Raw genomic sequence first — 18,094 nt, 5'->3', positions numbered from 1 at the left:
CCAGGTGGCAGAATTTGCATCGGTGTAAGACCAGTCCAAGTCTTTGCATCGTGGTTCGGTGACTGATAGCACTAGTCCCTCCGAGTCAACCGCGTGGTGGTTTCGCAAAGTCGAATGCTCTCTCTTCTGATACTTCTGTCCCATTTACAATGTACATCCCAGTCCAAGGCAAATGCTCGGTGCATCGTTATTTACCCATTACAAATGTCTTCTAGTCGAATGGACTCAGCATGCATTGTCAAGCGAGATAGATTCAAGATGGAGCTGACGTCGCTGGAGACTGGCAACTGTGGTGGAACAACATACTTGGCAACTTCGGTATTGCGGCCCGGCTACAATTAAAGCCGGTTTTGTTTCCTAGTAAGCATAGTATCATCTTTCGTCATGCTTTCGCGGAGAGATATAGAAACTGGACATTCAAAAGTATAAACCGACATAACCCAAATTGTCAGGCCAGTCTGAAAACGTCAACATCCAAAGTCGCTGTTAAGTGCTGAGTCGTACTCCGAATCCAAACACTGGGTACCACGCGAAACTGCAGCAACGTCGGAAAGACGATCAGACGGCCTCCAGGCTCCTTTGGAGTGAGCCGAACTTGGCCAATGTTGTATCCTGACATGATGGATATATCAGAAATGCCCGAAGCCACACAAAGAGCATATATATAAATCGTTCTAGTGTGTGTGGCTGCGCTGCTCAGCCGCCCACTTCACAGCATCCCTACGCCCCCTCGTGACATCAACCCCGAACCAGATCACCATCGAAGCAGCCGTGCACAACGCAAACAGGAACGGGAACCCCTGCCAGTTGTTCCCCGTCTTGTCGATGATGGCCTGTATCACATTGGGTCCTACCATAGAAGAAGCGCGGTTGGACAGACCGAACAGACCGAAGAACTGGCCAACGTAAGCCGAACGCAATGTGATGGGAAGCACGATAAAGCCAAGATACACACCATGTTATCAAAACCGGGCGGACTAAGCTCGGCCATCATCGTCTGGGAGAACGCGTAGTAGGGCGCCTGGAAAAGGCCGAACACGATGTTGTATGCCCTGAGAAGGATATGAAAACCAGATAGAAAAGTTAGATTCTTGACGAACCAGAACTCCCAGACATTATGGAATCTGATATATATGTTAGAGGGACGATGGATAGAAGAAACAAGTCGAAAAACACCGACCCAAGTCTTTCTGTCCATATTCCGATCATACCCCACAGCGGAATCAAAATAGTAACAACATTAGTCACCACAAACTGTACCAACGGTTGGCAGTCAGATAAACGAGTACGTGAAACGCTGACGCTACACACCATCTTCTTCGTGCTGATCTTCCAATATCTTTGGATGTACCAGAAGGCGAGAGTACTGATAGTCGATGTAATCGCCTGTGACAAGCCCAAGTACGTATTTTGCAGGAACGAGAAACTGAATTTATTGTTCTGGCAAATGCTGACGAGAGTTCCGGTGGTATTCAGTCCCTGTCCAAAACGTCAGGCATGGCTCAAGAGACAGACAACCAAACATACATCCGCGAGAAGGAAGAAAGAGAACAGATACACAAAGGTGTAGGGAAGATGCTTGTATGTCTTCAGCGCAGCCCAGATCTAATATTCGCGTGAGTCGATTTCTCGAGAATATTTTATCAAATACTCACCTGCTTCCATCCAATCGTCGTGTAGTGTTCGCCTTCAGGTAAACTAGGGCCTGGCCTGGGTTCCTGGAGGATGACTGGAGAATTTTCAGCAGGAAGCATACTAAAGACGAGCTACAATATACTCACACCACCAGATACCAAGTACCACCCAGTACGTGGTGACACTACACATCAATCAATACAACACCTTAAATACTTGATTGACAAAAAGCTTACAGCACGAGGACATAATTGTCCACCTTCGGGTTGTTCGTCATCGGCAGCAAAAGTGTCAAGTTCAGCAATAAGGTAATTATATACCCGACATTACTATGAACCTATATCGAGCGAACGTTAGGTTCCAACAACAAAAGACACAGCCTCTACAACGCACGGTAGAGATATTACTGATCCTATTCTTTTCCAGTGATTCCTCTTGCTCGTAAACCTCAGGTGAAATCTCGCCATTTTCAAACTTCTCTCTCAATTGGCGTGCATGTGGGGTATTGCGCGCGAGGCGAGGGAATAGAGCGGCATAGAAAACAAGAGTTGCGCCGTATGATACGAAACCGATGATGTAAAGAACCATCGCAAGGACCCATCGGTTCGGCGCTGCAAAAAAACGATTAGATGTCAAGAGAAACACGAAACAACCGAAAACGCACTGGTAAGGGCCATACAGGCATACTGTGCAGCCCAGCATACCACTGTGACAGCAAACAGTAACCACCGTCCGAAAGTGCCGTAATCGGCGGCAGAACCGATGGTAGTGAATATAGTTGTCATTATAGCGAAACTGATACCATTCGCGATCAGCACCACACTAGAAACTGACTTTGTGCCGCTACCCCAGGGAACCACACATTGGCCAGAAGCAGTTATTGCAAGACATGACGAGCCGGGGCCTGCGACAGGATCATATCCTGCTGCTGTGGCAAGCCCCTGGAACAGAGTTTGTGTATAGCCCAGAGGACCGACACCCTGATTGTGTGAAGCATAGATAAGCAGAGCGAGCCAATAATATTCGACCGACTCACATTATCACCATTATAGTACACTGACGTTAAAGCTTTGTCAGAGAATGACAAGGGACGATCATGTGTACCAGAACTCACGATAATAGCTCCACAACTCCCTTCTCGTCACGAGTGGTTCATCCTTGCTGATGGATGAGATAGCAATCTGGTTCAACGCATCCTGGCCAGACGATTCGTCTGACTTGATGTCCTCAGCCTGCACTACCTTATTCTGGAGGGCGCTGGGCAGGGATGGAGGTGACGTGGACATGGCCAGACCCGATATATCAGGTCAAGCGAAGAAGCGCTGTGAAGCTGGAGGGAGGTTAGTATTACGGCTGGGCGGTGAAAGGTGGACATGAAAAATAGGTGATTTTGTACCACATTTTACGTTTGGGCCCTTTGGGGGAACTTTCAACTAAATCACTCTTGAGCCGCTCCCACCCATGTCCAACTATTGGAGATTACTGTCATCTCGGATCCACATTTGAGCCAACGAGGTAAGTGTTACCACACCTGAGGCCCAGGGAGGCCTATCAAAGCTCTAATTAGGACGGGCGTGACTGAGGTCAGATGTGTTTATGTACATGTGCATGCTAGATTACTTTTGGTTAGACGTACCTTATAATATATATGGGAGCTTATCACAAGCTTGATGGTCACAAGGGCGGCCGGGTCTGTAAGTCGGTAGCTGCATCCCAGCGCTGACTTCTGAATCAAGCTTTGTTCCCTGAGAAAAGCTTGGAGCCTATCATCCATCATCTTTGCGGGGAGAGATATTAGATATCGGGGAATGCCTATCTTTCTTCGATTAGTCTAGCAGCAGAGATAGAGAACGTCTAAATTGAAGTCGTCTGCCCTAGGCAGACCATGATAATTAACAGAAGGGAGGGTGACTCGGTGATTAATAAGACACTCTTTTCAGGTGGCTGTGCATGCAATACCACTCTTTTTTGGACTACCATGAGCGCCGCTGAAGGCGTTTGAAACCCCTCAAGTGCAGCGTTGGCAAGCCGCGGATCTCTCACCAGCACTGAGAGGATCCGCCATTTTCTATCCGCATCGGTCGGGCACCGCAGTAGACGAAAGCCAAATCATGATGGTGCGTGTTGCTAATCCGAATTCGCATTCCTTTATTCCTGCGCAAAGACGAACCAAGCACTCCCAACAGCCTGGGGTTACTAGTTGTGCTGTGTTTCTGCTTTAGTCGCAGTAGCCGCCAGCAATTGACCCTTGCAGAGGCTGGATGACGGTTGTAATTTGCAATCGGAGCGCTCAATATTAAGTAGTATTATGCTTTTTGTCATCCCTATTAGCTCTACTTTGATTAAGTTACTGACGATTCGTATCATTTCCTCCAGGTGTGATTCAACAAATGGTCGATAGCTTCAAGCACTCCTTTTCATACTACGTTTTCTCTATGCTAGGGTGTCAAGACTCAAGCCATTGATCCCTACATAATATTTTTGGTAACATCTATAACCGTGCTCTGCGTCTGCCAGTAATTGTCCCAGGAGCTTCTGTTCCTCATCGTCCAAGTCCGCTACAAGCCCTTCAATCGGCCTAAAATATTTGATTTTCTGTTTACTCAACACCTGCTCCGCCACATGTATCCTCCATGCCTCCCAAACTCTTGTATCATTGGGGATCATGCACTCCAGGATTTTCTTCGGCTTGAAATCTGTAGACGATTTCCTCGACATGTCGACGCCTGCGTGCAAGATGAAGCATGTGCACGCCGCTTCCGATGTTCTGTTGGGGAGCGCAAATTTTGTGATTGATGGTTCATCGAGCCATTTCCACAGTATATCTGTCTGAATCTTCTCTTTCTCCAGTGATGACAGAAACGAATTATATGCCCAAGACACTGCAAGCGACGACAGGAACATAATCTGGCCGAATAGCGTTGCTCGAGGAACGAGGAGAAGTTGAATAAGAAACTGTGACAGGAGCAGCAAGGAGCAGATCCCGACGGCATTGAACTTTTCACCGTGAATACAACCCATGTCGAGAACGAGTTTGCCCTTGGTTATCGACACCACCTGCTTCTCTGCGCCCTTCAAGATGACAATATCATTACGCATCAAAAGAAATCCATCTCCCCGTGGTGCATATGACGAAGGTTCGACACGCTTGAAATGCAGCCTCCCCGAACCGATGACAAGGCAAGACAGGCCACTCGAGACCATGCCCAGAATGATCAGCCCAGATGCGAGCCAATCGTGAACAAATGCACAAGCGAGGCACGCTGCCAGACTGCTGGTGATGGGTATAGCAGCATACAGGGCATGAAAAACTTTCTTCCTTGGCACGTTGTCTCCCTGATGCCATTCCACGTTGTCGAGCTCTATGATGCTCACCGACCCTGGTGTAGTCTTTCTTCCCCCTAAATCAATCTTCTCCTCGGTATCTTTTACCTTTTGGGCTATAAGGTATGCGAGGTGTCCTGTGGGCGTCATATCTGTGCCCGAGAATGCCCCGATAAAGCGAGGTCCCTCCTTCCCATCCAGGCCAAACATCTCTTCAGGCGTTGGATTCGGTCCTGGAAAGATGCCGTCCCAGAGTCGAGATTTCGCCAACTGGCCAAATTTCTTAGCAACAGTATAGCTTCCAGGAGAGTTGTACCATCCGAGTAAATGCCTGCCCCGGTAGAGATGGACAGTTGACATGGCGGAGAGCGCTTCTTCTCCGCCGAAGAACCCCATGACACCAGAGGTATCAAGGGTGAAGGACGTCTTCTTAAGTGGTAAATTGATGGACATCATGGAACACTTGGGTGTTGCGTTTGTTGCACTGTATCGCCTAGAATTCCTCCAATCTTATATGTACCACACCTGCACAGCTCCCAGTGATGCCTTCAAAATTAACTTGGCCTACGACTCACGCGAACCCAATCGGAAATCTGCTTGATATATATACGTTTGTTTGCATTTCAATGATTGTCTGGCCTTAGGCCCGTCCAAATAATTTAAAATGATCCAAGAGAAAGCACTGTATGCTTTTCGTTGACTTTTCCGGCCGTTTCCCTGGCCTCTTTTACAGAAGAAATGACTGACTTCGCCTGCCACTATCCGTAGGCTCAGATATTGTAGAATAAAATGGAATATAAGAAAAAGAGACTAATAGATGAATTAGGGCGGCGACGCCGCTGTTCATTTGGATTGAATTTGCAAAGAGATGTTGTCCCTCGAGATAGCCAGTGCAAGTGGGCGCCCAGAGCGCCAATACTAAATATGGATTTGTATCGCAGGCGACCGATGCAAGATTTTGCTGCAACTGCAGGGATGCATCATTGCATGATCACCAATGCATCATCAGTACCGCGGCAGGCCCACCAGCTTTTTTTGAGTGCAGAGAACTATTTACAACTCTCAACATTTCCCGCTCCTCCTCTTAGCGCCAAATGTAGCCTACATACTCATAAAATGGCAGATAGTTTTCAGTTCTAACTATATCCTAGGAGCACAGGGCCGGCCGCTCATTCAGAATCGCATCAAGGGTCCGATGCAGTCATCCTGTTTGATGCATCACTATGACGCGAACCTGTGCCAGTCTAGTCCCTGTGGCCTCTCCCATTAATATCACACACAGGGACAACGCCAACGCCGATTAAGGCGTGGAATACCATGCAATTTGACACCAGGATGTGTGATGGGCATGTAAATATGTACTAGACGACAGCAATACGAGGTAGAACTACACACCAGTATGGATCCTCTGCTCGAGCGGCACTTTCGTCTTCACGACGTGCGCAGCACAGTCGAGTGCCCAGGCTGCCTTCGTACAGTCCATGAAACCACCTTTCTTCAGATCTCCAAACATATACCTGTAAAAAGCTTCGACGACGTGTTTTGCGACAGCATCGTCGACCTCCCACAGCGTGGTGGATCACTTCGTCGGGCGTCTCCTCATCGCCTGCAGCAGTATGACAAGCTGATAAGAATGCGAATTCGGCTTGCGGAATATGTCTTTCTATGACATCGAGCAGTGTCAGATTCATCTTTCATGACGAAATGCGAATCGTAAGGCTGCGTAGGATCCTGCTTCCCATGACAAGTAAGGTGCACCCATGTGTTCTACTGCAAAACTGAGAGTGCACCTGCTTGTGTGGCTGCGCCGCCAGAAATAGTGGTGCGGTTGGCCGTCGCAGGGACGAGCTTATGGACAAGCTCAAGCTCGCTGTCGACAGCTAAAAGTGCCTTGCCTTTCCCTGCACCGTGACCCGTTTGACCCTGTCCGATCGCCACAAAGGACGGAGGCATGCGCTTCTTCATCAACTGTCTAGATCTGATCAGAGCCGAAAGTGTCGGCGTGTAAGAGCAAATGTAGAGATCCTCCAGGCATGGCTCCTTCCCAGAACGATCCACCTTTGTTTGAAATGGATGAGCTGCAGTCGGACACAGCCAGATTCGAGAGCGGCGCTTTAGTTTGAGAACGTGCTCCAGTACGTCGACGATGGGTAGCATGATCTAGTCCCCATAATTTCCGCAAGAGCACTATGAGATCCGTCCTCGACTCCCCTGGGTTCATCCGAGACGAATGTCGTATTGCCCTGATGAAGCTATCCTTGAGAATCTTCAGTTCTGCGAGAGCGATGGACGGTAAAGGAACATGATGGAGGGTCTCCTGACATTGGGACAATGATGGCGCTGCACAAGCATTGACACGCAATGAGGATGATGACCGGGCCCGTATGGCACATGAGGCTGCATCTACAGGAAGTGACCGTGCATCACAAAAGGCGGTTGCAGCCTCACACTGCGAGGTGAACGATGATTGTGTCATCACGTGGCTGTCAAAATGTTCAAAGCACGTACGCTTCTAGGGCAGATTCATGTTCACAAACTTCTGCTTGGCGAGCCCACTCAATAACCTCCATGATGCGTTCCGGAAATCCTCGAGTAGGATGTCTTGATACAAGTCTGAAGTTCTCTATAGCGAGCGACGAATCAGCAGGGTCATGTAGAATCTGGTAACGAGGCTTCCTGTAGTCTGAAATATGAGTAGTATCTGTCTGGCTATGGTAAATCCAAAGCCTTTAATGATTGTTTGCAGAGAGTGATGGCCTCCTCGACATCTTCATTCTTCTGAGTTTGCGTGAAACGAGAGCAGAGCATTGAGCTCAGATTGATAAGAGTTGCATGGCGCCCTGGATGGTCAAGCCGCTTTAACCGAAGGGATTCGCGGAACAAATCAATGGCCTCGTTGAGATCCTCGCTACTGGTATTGAGCGTGAGGGCAAGGTTGTTAAGCGTGGTGTCATGATGTGGATGCCCAGGTGGGCGCAACGTCAGTGCCTCGCAATAGAGGCTGATAGCTCAGGTGATGTCATCAATGTCACCGCGTTTGTTGAAACAGGCGATGAGGGCCCACCCTAGGTCGTTTATTGAGGAATCACGATATTTGTGCCCAACAGGGCGCAGGCGCAGTGCTTCTTCGTGCAGAGAGATGGCCTCATTGAGGTCATTAGGTTTGCCTTGATGATTGTAGCGGGACACAAGTGAGACGGCCAAGTTGTCCAGGTAGTCAGCATGGACAGCATGTCCCTCGGGGCACAGAGACACGGCTTCACGACAAAGCTGTATGCTCGTGTCAAGATCATCGATGTTGCCGTGCTGATTAAAACATCCTTCAACTGCGTGCGCAAGCATGCCGAGGGCGCTGGAACGGAGTTGATGGCCCAGAGGACAGAGCTCGAGGACGACTCTTCGAAGATGGATGCCTTCATCGGATGCGTCTGTTGGAAGATTGTTGCATCCACCGATCACATAATCAACACCATTTTTCCCTGCTGCGATGCTACGAAGGTAGGTGCCATCTGGACAGAGAGGCAGTAGTTCATGATAGAGTTAGGCGGCTTCGCGGATGTCGGCAGCAGTACTTTCTTGTTGTGGCGCCAAGTCAGCACTTCGGTGAGATTATATAGAGATAATGGATGATATGGGTGGGGCTGCGGACGCAATGCAAGGGCGTTGCGGAAGAGGGAAGTGGTGACATCGATGTCTTGAAGATCATTTCGGATGTAGCCTTTGAGGCGGGCCCACGCAAGGTTGGTGAGAGCCGTTGCATGGTCTGGATGGCTGACCGGACACTGGTCCAGAACCAACTGAAAATGCTCTACAGCGTCGTTCAGGTGAGAGACTGTCTTGCTCGTCACGTATGCGGCAAATTGTACGTGGCCCGCATCTGTGTCTCGAGCAATCTCGCAGTCTAAGAGGGACTGCAGTTTGCGTTCTGTCAGCAAAATACATCAGAACAGATACCAGCGTCACTCACATCGAACAGTGCGTCGTCCTGATAGTTGCAAGCATGTACAATGGTGGCCTTCAGCTTGAGGGAAGGGTAGACACCGCGCACGGGTGGGGGGGATAAATCTACGAGACGTTAGTGTATGTGTATGAACGAGAAGCGAATCACTCACCAAATGGCTCATCTCCATGATCGAGTAGCCCATTCCACGACATTTGAAGGCCTCCAACGACCTCACCACCGCCTAGCATTCGACCAAGCTCACAGGATGCCCTGATCTCCACTGACAACGCAGGTAAGGAGTGTGATGATCTATAGACAGATAATCAATTCTTGCATTGCGTCTGAAAATCTGCATGGAATTTACAAAGTCATAATATTCCCCCACGCTACAGATTTATTAGATGATGAGACGCTGATGGCTGATTTCCGGCGCCTCTGGGAGTCGACTTTGACGGATATGTAGATGCCAGCGGGAATGTGCTTGGAAGGAACTTGAATATTCTTTCCGTTGATGACTGTAGATAGAGTGAGGATGATAAAACAGATGCGAAGGCAATATGGAGGAACTCACCTTCAAGTCTGATATTTCGGCTTTCTGAGCTATCAGGCATAATGGTGCGATGGAGTTATGGACGGAATCTGCGAGAAGGGAAGACGGGGGTAAGGATATGGGGACTGGGTAGAGTTCAGCTGAGAGAAAGGTTGAGGGTTCAGTTCATACTACACGTGTATTACCATGTTGTCTAGGGCTGCTCGGCACGATATAGACCCTGGTATAATTGCACTATAAGCGCTGGTAATGGAGATCACCGACCAGGATTAGCGGAACAATTTAATGTAGACAACGTCGTGACCGGTCTTCAGCGAAAGTGGCCAGCCGAGGTCGAAGGGGGCGAGTCTCAAAGTGATTGGACTTGTATGGTACTACTCAGTCAGCACATCAACGCCAAATGTAGAATCGAATGTATTTCGTATAGTAATGCGCACAATGAGAAAACCACTGAAAACGGCACGCTAAGAAGAACCGAATGATTCTATACGACTCGTCCGATTGAGCCGATAGTGCCATGGAGGGGAGGAATAATCTTGCCTGGCCAGAGAACTAGAAAAAGATTGTCAACTTGAAAAGCAAGGATGCAACCAATTGTATGCTTATTCGGTGAAGAGCAATTGATGAATGTTCAGGAAGCTGTGACCGCTGCCGGCTTGAAGGTGAGGGGAATATATTAATGGCATTTTGACCGAGGACATGCATGGACTTCGACGAGGGAGAGATGTAATGTACACCGGGGAATCATCAAATAGATGGACATCGACTCGTGGTTCCTTGAGGTGGCCACCTAACTGCACTTCCTCAGCTAGAGTTGCAGGAATTCAAATTTCTATTTCAGTACAACTCCCGTGACCGTGTTGCTCATGTGACGCAACTGCCACCGACATCAACGACTCAACGTTTTGAAACACCACTGAACTCGTTCCTTTCCTTCACATAAAAGGCATGTCTGGATTGCATTGTTTGAATGGACTGGCCATGGATGCTTCAAAGGAACAAGTCCGTGCCACTGATCCACAATATCGGAATGACCTCGTTCGTCACATCCAGTATGGTAGCCGTGGTCGTCCGAGTCAGCATATCGAGTTGATCCGTTCCCTCATACTTACAAACTCCCAAGGGATTTCAAGCTACTTGGAACGAGCGCGCATCACTATCGAACATGATAGAGATTGCAGTTGGCATGAAGGTTAAGGCAACCTTCAACGTCGAAACAGATCTGGACATTGCAAATGAGGCAAGAGAATTACCCAATGTGTCGCACATATGTATTTCAGTTGAACTCGGAGTAAGTCAGAGAGCGAAAAGGAGGCTGTTACAGCTGTTTGGCTCTTTCGCACGATCGTATTGTTGTGGAGACCTTGTACATGTGAGCAGCCTACTCCACCGCTTCCTTGACCCTCTAAACGCCAGATGCTAGCGCGCGCACACGAAATGGCAAATACCTTTCAGTTCTAACTATATCACAGGAGCACAGGACCGGCCGCTCATTCAGAATCGCATCACGGGTCCGATACAGTTGTCCTGTTTGATGGCATCATCATGACACGAACGTATGCCGATGTATTCCCTGATAGAGCTGTTTAATCTAGTTCCGTGGACCTCTCCCATTAATATACACAGGAACAACGCCATGGCCGATTCAGGCGTGGAATGTCATGTAATTTGATATCAGGATGTGATGGGCGTTTCGTACCTCCCTCCAGTTTCATAGCGCTTCTTCGCTTGACCTGATATATCATATATCGGGTCTGATCATGTCTACGTCACCTCCATCCCTGCCCAGCCCCCTCCACAATGAGATAGTACAGGCTGAGGACATCAAATCAGACGAATCGTCCGATCAGGACGCGAACAAGATTGCTATCTTATCCATCAGCAATGATGAACCGCTCGTGACGAGAAGGGAGTTGTGGAGCTATTATCGTGAGTTCTGGTACACATGTATCGTCCCTTATCATTCTCCGACAAAGCTCAACGCCAGTGTACTGTAATGGTGACAATGTGAGTCGGTCGAATATTATTAGCCCGCTCTGCTTATCTATGCTTCACACAATCAGGGTGTCGGTCCTCTGGGCTATACACAAACTCTGTTCCAGGGGCTTGCCACAGCAGCAGGATATGATCCCGTCGCAGGCCCCGGCTCGTCATGTCTTGCAACAACTGCTTCTGGCCAATGTGTAGTTCCCTGGGGTAGCGGCACAAAGTCAGTTTCTAGTGTGGTGCTGATTGCGAATGGCATCAGTTTCGCTATAATGACAGCCATATTCACTACCATCGGTTCTGCCGCCGATTACGGCACGTTCGGACGGTGGTTACTGTTTGCTGTCACAGTGGTATGCTGGGCTGCACAGTATGCCTGTATGGCCCTTACCAGTGCGTTTCCGGGCATCTTGTGTTTCCCGCGATGTCTGATCGTTTTGTGCAGCGCCGAACCGATGGTCCCTTGCGATGGTTCTTTACATCATCGGTTTCGTATCATACGGCGCAACTCTTGTCTTCTTTGTCGCTCTATTCCCTCGCCTCGCGCGCAATACCCCGCACGCACGTCAATTGAGAGAGAAGTTTGAAAACGGCGAGATTTCTACTGAAGTTTACGAGCAAGAGGAATCTCTGGAAAAGAATAGGATCAGTAATATTTCTACCGTGCGCTGTAGGGGCTGTGTCTATTGTTGTCGGAAGCTAACGATAGTTCGATATAGGCTCATAGTAATGTCGGGTATGTAGCTACCTTATTACTGAACTTAACGCTTTTGTTGCCGATGACGAACAACCCCAAGGTGGACAATTATGTCCTCGTGCTGTAAGCTTCTTTTCAATCAAATATTTGAGGTGCTGTATTGATTGACGTGTAGCGTCAACACGTACTGGGTGGCACTTGGTATCTGGTGGTGTGAGTATATTGTAGCTCGTCTTTAGTAGGCTTCTTACTGAGAACTCTCGAGTTATCCTCCAGGAGCCTAGGCCAGGCCCTAGTTTACCTGAAGGCGAACACTACACGACGATTGGGTGGAAGCAGGTGAGTATTTAGTAAAATATTCCTGAGAAATCGACTCACGCGAACATCAGATCTGGGCTGCGCTGAAGACATACAAGCATCTTCCCTACACCTTTATGTACCTGTTCTCTTTTTTCCTTCTCGCAGATGTATGTTTGGTTGTCTGTCTCTTGAGCCATGCCTGACACGGACGTCTTGGACAGGGACTGAATACCACCGGAACTCTCGTCAGCATCTGCCAGAACAACAAGTTCAGTTTCTCGTTCCTGCAAAATACGTACTTGGGCTTGTCACAGGCGATTACCTCGACTATCAGTACTCTCGCCTTCTGGTACATCCAGAGATATTGGAAGATCAGCACGAAGAAGATGGTGTGTAGCGTCAGCGTTTCACGTACTCGTTTATCTGACTGCCAACGGCACAGTTTGTGGTGACTAATGTTGTTACTATTTTGATTCCGCTGTGGGGTATGATCGGAATATGGACAGAAAGACTTGGGTCGGTGTTATTCGACTTGTTTGTTCTATCCATCGTCCCTCTAACATATATATCAGATTCCATAATGTCTGGGAGTTCTGGTTCGTCAAGAATCTAACTTCTCTATCTGGTTTTCATATCCTTCTCAGGGCATGCAACATCGTGTTCGGCCTTTTCCAGGCGCCCTACTACGCGTTCTCCCAGACGATGATGGCCGAGCTTAGTCCGCCCGGTTTTGATAACATGGTGTGTATCTTGGCTTTATCGTGCTTCCTATCACATTGCGTTCGGCTTACATTGGCCAGTTCTTCGGTCTGTTCGGTCTGTCCAACCGCGCTTCTTCTATGGTAGGACCCAATGTGATACAGGCCATCATCGACAAGACGGGGAACAACTGGCAGGGGTTCCCGTTCCTGTTTGCGTTGTGCACGGCTGCTTCGATGGTGATCTGGTTCGGGGTTGATGTCACGAAGGGGACGTAGGGATGCTGTGAAGTGGGCGGCTGAGCAGCGCAGCCACACACGCTAGAACGATTTATATATATGCTCTTTGTGTGGCTTCGGGCATTTCTGATATATCCATCATATGTGTCGGGATGCAACATTGACCAAGGTGCAGATAGAAGAGGTAGAATCATGTCATATCCACCAAAGTCAAAACTATATAAAGGGTAGATGCCCGGGCCGATTCTAATACATAGTACCGTGAGTCCGTGACCAGTACTACGAGTCATACACACAACGCTGCCGCCGCGCTCAGCTGCAGCATTAACGAGACTTAAGAAGGCTCAGATTGGATCAGGCAAGTTCCGAACATTGACGAAGTGTAAAGCCATGGCGTAAGTCCAATGAGGAACTTCTAATTTGCTACCACCTCGAGAGTCGACTGCGCCGAACGCTTAACGAACCAGATGACATCTCCAAGTTTTGCATTCGTCCCCCGAAATATTTCCAAGGGTGGGAAACAGCAAGGCACTTGCGCTCACGTACCCTCGTCAGAGTCGTCACATAGTTTGAAACCGACACCCGCCATCGAAAGAAAATCGGCGTACCCAGGATCGTCCGGAAGCGACAAAGGAAAACAGAAAGTTTCTGAACCGCCGGCGAAACCAGTCTACAATGAGAAGGATATATCCGTCCTTGCTGTTCTCGCATTTTCGGACTATGCCCTTTGGCTTGACTCAGATCTCAGGAGGAAAACCGAAGAGTCTCTTCAGGGCGAGGAGCAAGATGCTGGATGTATGTTTCCGTTTCTTCCGTGCGCGTATCAGGCAGGGTTTATGTGTCCACGCAGTTTTACCTCTCAGCTACCTGATGCGTCGTGCTTTTGGTAGAGAGAACTTGGGTCAAGATTATATGCCGACTGAAGCAAACGTAGTAAAGGCGATTCGGGCATACGCTGGCGACGTGCTGGAGGTTAGAATGCTTGTGTCCGCCCCATCTGCGTCTGGGTGGTACCCTTCCTGGAAGCCGGAGAGGGGTTCAGTTGGTGGTTATGAAGTACGCAGGAAGGATTGGACAACATTATTGGATAACGCGACTCGTGAATTCACTCGGGGTCAGTGGGACGACCGCACTATTTACATGGTAGGTGCATCTCTTTGGTAGAAGACCAAAATCTAACGATCGTAGGAAAACATCCCCGCACAATATCACACAATACCTGGTATCATCCGATTTGCGCAAGGGCTACTGTCTCACTCAAGTTGTCTGGTTCCAATCCAAAATGTCATACTTCCTCCGCACCACTTGGATAAAGCTGAGGACCGTCCAAAATGTAAAGGCTTCGCTCTCGTTACACTGGGTAATGCAGAGTTGTGTCGGATGTTTCTTGAATCGTGGCCTTGGACGCGGTTATTCCAACCCGAATCAGACGACTTTGATCTCGCTGAAGGTAACTTGGATACAAAGGAAGCCTCGAAGTTCGGGTTTCGCACTTTACCAAAAGCGCGCTGGGATAAATTGAACGAGGAGTATCTTGCTTACCGCCAGAAATTGATTAGCGAGCTAGCGGATGCCAACGAACCCCCAGATATCTCACCCGATTCTGATGTACGAGACGTTGTTGACGACGTTTTGGAAGACACCCCTGCTCCGCCTAGGAACGTGACAACTATGTATTCACCGTACCCCTTCGGCTGTCTCGTCTTTGCCAGAAATCTGCATCTCGAAACAAATAAGACTACTCTCCGAGCGCTATTCTGTACCGCATTCGAGTCGTCTCTTGTAGATCCCGCCGGTATCGATTACGTCGATTTCAACAAAGGAATGGACTCCGTAAGTCTTGGATCTTTTATGAGTATCACACTCTCACAGCATCGTTAGTGCTATCTTCGGCTTGCCTCGCCTGAACACGGACGTGTTTTAGTCGACCGCTTCTCTAGTCACCCCGTCGTACAGTCCCATGGCCTTGATGGCATAGGCAAGACTCCTGAAGCGTCCCAGAAGGCCATCGCGACGGAGATCATCGAAGGCAAAAAGGAGGAAGTCTATTGGGAGAAAGTCCCAGAGAAAGTCAGACGACAGGCTGTGGAGAAAGCAGTGAAGGCTCTTAATGGCAAGCAGTCATCGACTTCCGTACACACTGCGCCTGAGCACTCTGAAGAAAGCAGGCCGCGGAAAAAGAGAAATCGCGGCTAATTACAGAATTTACGATTCTTCGACATTACCAGCCCAGGCTGTGTCTATGATGGCCTGGTACATGACTTACGCCCTCAGTGCAACGCGTTATTACGCGACGGTTTACTATTATTACATGTGAAGATACGCCTAGAGGCTACTATAGAGACGAACATTACAAAACTGGCATTACAAGTAACTCGCGATCTCTTGCATAGTGAGTCTATCGTGCATGTTTGTACACCAACACCTCTCCAACAGGGCCCAAAGCGCGTCATCCAAGCCTCGTTCCACAGCGATTGGATTCATGGGTCGAGGTGGAGTTTCGCCCTGACAAACCTTGAGGATGACTTGAGTTGCAAGGCGAATCGACGCCCAAGGTTCTTCATGAGTCATAAGCTGCGAATGTGGTTCAAAATCTGGCTGATCAACCAAACGTGATAGAAGTACCTCGAGCACGGTCATACTGAAGGCGTAGACGTCGGACGCCATCGTACGTTTTCCTCCGCTCCTGCACAGCTCAGCAGGACACCATCTCAGAGACTCCTGGTTAAGAGTGCTGCCATTGCTGACGTCGAAGTAGCTCATAATCTCCTCTTCGAGCTATATTGCTCGGATGAGTCAGAGCGCAATGATCGACATGAGAAGGCACGTCACCCTTGTGAAACCGAAGTTGGCAAGCAGTGGCCTGCCATCTGGGCTGATGGCGATGTTGACCTACGATGAAGTAAAGATCCTATAATTAGCGATTGTCAGCATGACTCACCCCTTTGATGTCGCCGTGAACGACAGACATGCTGTGCAATAATTTGATGCCCTCAACAATGCCTTTCAACTACGAGATCAGGTCAAAATGCTGTTTTCCTCGATGAAAAGTAAGGTACATACCATATATCGGTGGTCAACTTCGGGGTGTTGATTCACGTAGTCTTTCAAGGTCCCATTGGATATCCAAGGGCTTACGGTGTAACTGCTCTGTTGTTAGAAACGAAGATGAGGTCCTGAGGAAGGAGAGACCCACGGATATTCCCCGTCAGTCTGACAGAAACCGTATATCGTAAGGATGTGTTCTCCTTTGTCCACTTCGAACACTCTTCTCCAAATCTCTGCCTCTGTCTTGAACCTCTGCAAACCAATTGATTGAGCGCCTACGACGACGACGACGACATTGAAATAATGTACCTTGAGTGTCTTGGGTGTAGCATAGACTGCGCGCAGGACTCTGATGGCAACCTTCTCCTCGTTAAGGTAGCATCCTTCCCAGACATCGGTCCGACTCGTCCCATTCACCGCATGGTTACTGGTACGCCTCACTTCCCCGCGTTGCAGGTTCATATTCGGAAGTAAACTTCTGGAATCTTGGAGAAGATTGTACAAGTTACTTTCCAGACCGTGTTCAGGTGTTGCAGAGAAGTGGACCGGAAGATTCTGTCAATGGAAATTAAATGAAGGGTTTGGCAAGAGACTGGTGGATGTGGTACCAACTTCTTGCATCACTTTCAAGATCTGGTTTACGACGGCGGTTTGTTGCAGCTGGTCACTCAAGAGAATCTCCTGTTTGTTTTTGAGGTCCCCGAGATAGTGGATCATATATTCGTTGTCGATCCTTTGGTTGTCTTCGAAGGCAGACTGCCATTTGTGGATCTCGAGGTGCGAGGTTATCTGGTCAAATAAGTAGATGAATTATAGACGATAGCTGAGGAATAGACACTTGACATACCTGTAACTTGTTCAAGCAATCAGATATCTCAAGATGACATTGTTGAATGACTCCGGTGAGTTCATCCTGTTTGATGAATAGTTTGATTCGAGACATCAAGCACCATGGAGTCATTCTGTCGAGGATGCCTTGGATGGTGCTGGCCAGGTTATCAGCTGCCTTTCAGACAATAACATCTGCGCGCTACCAACCTTTGTGCGCCTGAGCAAAGCGTGGTTTGGTCATCCGGCGCCATGCTTTTGCCTTCATTCTTGATGATAGCCAGAAAACTGAGGCAGCGTTCCTCGAGTTGTCGTATACCATTTCTGTCACAACCGCCGTCGTGGTCAGTGGGAAGAACAGCGTAGCAAAGTGGTAGATACCTGTTGGACTCTGCTTTAGCCAGCAGGTTGATGAGGGTGGTTAGAGCACCGAATGCTGGACCCAGCCATGGAGCTGGAGTGGACTGCGTTGCCTGAGAAAGCGCTGAAGCGGGATTAATGTGGAAGGAGGAAGCAAAAGTGGCCATGATTGTTGGTCAATAGAATGCTTGAAGTCATCGGTCGTATATAGGCTGAGAGCGCGTTGGAGGCTGGGTAGTGAATTACTAGTAATCAGTGCAGTTTGCATACGAGAACTTCTGTGGGGAATTTACCGGGACCTGTTGACCCACAGCCTGCCAACTAGGTTCGAGGGCACTGTCGATGAGTACTTGGTTTCAGAGGAAGATATCTATAGAACTTGTCTGTAGAAGAAATAAATGTCCAGCCCTAGCATTGCGTCTGAGGGAAGCCAGGAACGTGTCACTTATCGCGTTGAAGCTGAAGCGCTGAATGACAACCCTTGT

General features: G+C 48.7%; 7 protein-coding genes across 7 annotated transcripts; 2 read left to right on the top strand and 5 right to left on the bottom strand.

The window, feature by feature from the left end:
* Nucleotides 1–585: 585 nt before the first annotated feature.
* On the bottom strand, nucleotides 586–3,059 carry F5891DRAFT_344435 (MFS general substrate transporter). The gene is made up of 13 exons (XM_041371433.1): nucleotides 2,750–3,059; nucleotides 2,672–2,691; nucleotides 2,300–2,615; nucleotides 2,029–2,246; nucleotides 1,872–1,972; nucleotides 1,782–1,819; nucleotides 1,656–1,729; nucleotides 1,528–1,605; nucleotides 1,312–1,479; nucleotides 1,181–1,254; nucleotides 1,101–1,124; nucleotides 956–1,052; nucleotides 586–896 (listed from the first exon to the last, which is right to left on the bottom strand). The coding sequence occupies exons 1-13, from the start codon at nucleotides 2,919–2,921 to the stop codon at nucleotides 675–677; spliced, it is 1,602 nt and encodes a 533-aa protein (XP_041232413.1). The 5' UTR covers nucleotides 2,922–3,059; the 3' UTR covers nucleotides 586–674.
* A 539-nt stretch (nucleotides 3,060–3,598) lies between these two features.
* On the bottom strand, nucleotides 3,599–5,565 carry F5891DRAFT_998963 (uncharacterized protein). The gene is made up of 2 exons (XM_041378516.1): nucleotides 4,012–5,565; nucleotides 3,599–3,752 (listed from the first exon to the last, which is right to left on the bottom strand). The coding sequence occupies exon 1, from the start codon at nucleotides 5,413–5,415 to the stop codon at nucleotides 4,069–4,071; it is 1,347 nt and encodes a 448-aa protein (XP_041232412.1). The 5' UTR covers nucleotides 5,416–5,565; the 3' UTR covers nucleotides 3,599–3,752; nucleotides 4,012–4,068.
* A 1,003-nt stretch (nucleotides 5,566–6,568) lies between these two features.
* Nucleotides 6,569–7,823, bottom strand: F5891DRAFT_1273772 (uncharacterized protein). Its single transcript, XM_041370155.1, has 3 exons — nucleotides 7,468–7,823; nucleotides 7,052–7,442; nucleotides 6,569–7,017 (listed from the first exon to the last, which is right to left on the bottom strand). The coding sequence occupies exons 1-3, from the start codon at nucleotides 7,527–7,529 to the stop codon at nucleotides 6,727–6,729; spliced, it is 744 nt and encodes a 247-aa protein (XP_041232411.1). The 5' UTR covers nucleotides 7,530–7,823; the 3' UTR covers nucleotides 6,569–6,726.
* On the bottom strand, nucleotides 7,669–9,513 carry F5891DRAFT_1181151 (uncharacterized protein; the record flags this gene model as incomplete). The annotated part of the gene is made up of 7 exons (XM_041366011.1): nucleotides 7,669–7,960; nucleotides 8,024–8,468; nucleotides 8,609–8,870; nucleotides 8,927–9,024; nucleotides 9,072–9,211; nucleotides 9,288–9,417; nucleotides 9,474–9,513. 7 exons carry the CDS (start codon nucleotides 9,511–9,513, stop codon nucleotides 7,669–7,671), a joined length of 1,407 nt encoding a protein of 468 aa, XP_041232410.1.
* A 1,550-nt stretch (nucleotides 9,514–11,063) lies between these two features.
* On the top strand, nucleotides 11,064–13,615 carry F5891DRAFT_344341 (autophagy-related protein 22-like protein). Its single transcript, XM_041371432.1, has 13 exons — nucleotides 11,064–11,381; nucleotides 11,440–11,459; nucleotides 11,516–11,831; nucleotides 11,884–12,101; nucleotides 12,158–12,258; nucleotides 12,311–12,348; nucleotides 12,401–12,474; nucleotides 12,525–12,602; nucleotides 12,657–12,824; nucleotides 12,878–12,951; nucleotides 13,008–13,031; nucleotides 13,080–13,176; nucleotides 13,236–13,615. Exons 1-13 carry the CDS (start codon nucleotides 11,213–11,215, stop codon nucleotides 13,410–13,412), a joined length of 1,554 nt encoding a protein of 517 aa, XP_041232409.1. The 5' UTR covers nucleotides 11,064–11,212; the 3' UTR covers nucleotides 13,413–13,615.
* A 33-nt stretch (nucleotides 13,616–13,648) lies between these two features.
* F5891DRAFT_998933 (uncharacterized protein) lies at nucleotides 13,649–15,664 on the top strand. Its single transcript, XM_041378515.1, has 4 exons — nucleotides 13,649–14,168; nucleotides 14,224–14,516; nucleotides 14,562–15,206; nucleotides 15,255–15,664. The coding sequence occupies exons 1-4, from the start codon at nucleotides 13,841–13,843 to the stop codon at nucleotides 15,567–15,569; spliced, it is 1,581 nt and encodes a 526-aa protein (XP_041232408.1). The 5' UTR covers nucleotides 13,649–13,840; the 3' UTR covers nucleotides 15,570–15,664.
* Nucleotides 15,665–15,737: 73 nt separating this feature from the next.
* On the bottom strand, nucleotides 15,738–17,776 carry F5891DRAFT_940780 (kinase-like domain-containing protein; the record flags this gene model as incomplete). Its single annotated transcript, XM_041374296.1, has 11 exons — nucleotides 15,738–15,947; nucleotides 15,999–16,151; nucleotides 16,206–16,265; nucleotides 16,315–16,383; nucleotides 16,437–16,518; nucleotides 16,570–16,673; nucleotides 16,731–16,976; nucleotides 17,034–17,210; nucleotides 17,269–17,407; nucleotides 17,460–17,573; nucleotides 17,631–17,776. The coding sequence occupies 11 exons, from the start codon at nucleotides 17,774–17,776 to the stop codon at nucleotides 15,738–15,740; spliced, it is 1,500 nt and encodes a 499-aa protein (XP_041232407.1).
* Nucleotides 17,777–18,094: the final 318 nt, after the last annotated feature.

Source organism: Suillus fuscotomentosus (assembly GCF_016647785.1).
Source record: "Suillus fuscotomentosus strain FC203 chromosome Unknown F5891scaffold_3, whole genome shotgun sequence".
Lineage (NCBI taxonomy): Eukaryota > Fungi > Basidiomycota > Agaricomycetes > Boletales > Suillaceae > Suillus > Suillus fuscotomentosus.
This window is presented reverse-complemented; position numbering and strand designations above follow the sequence as displayed.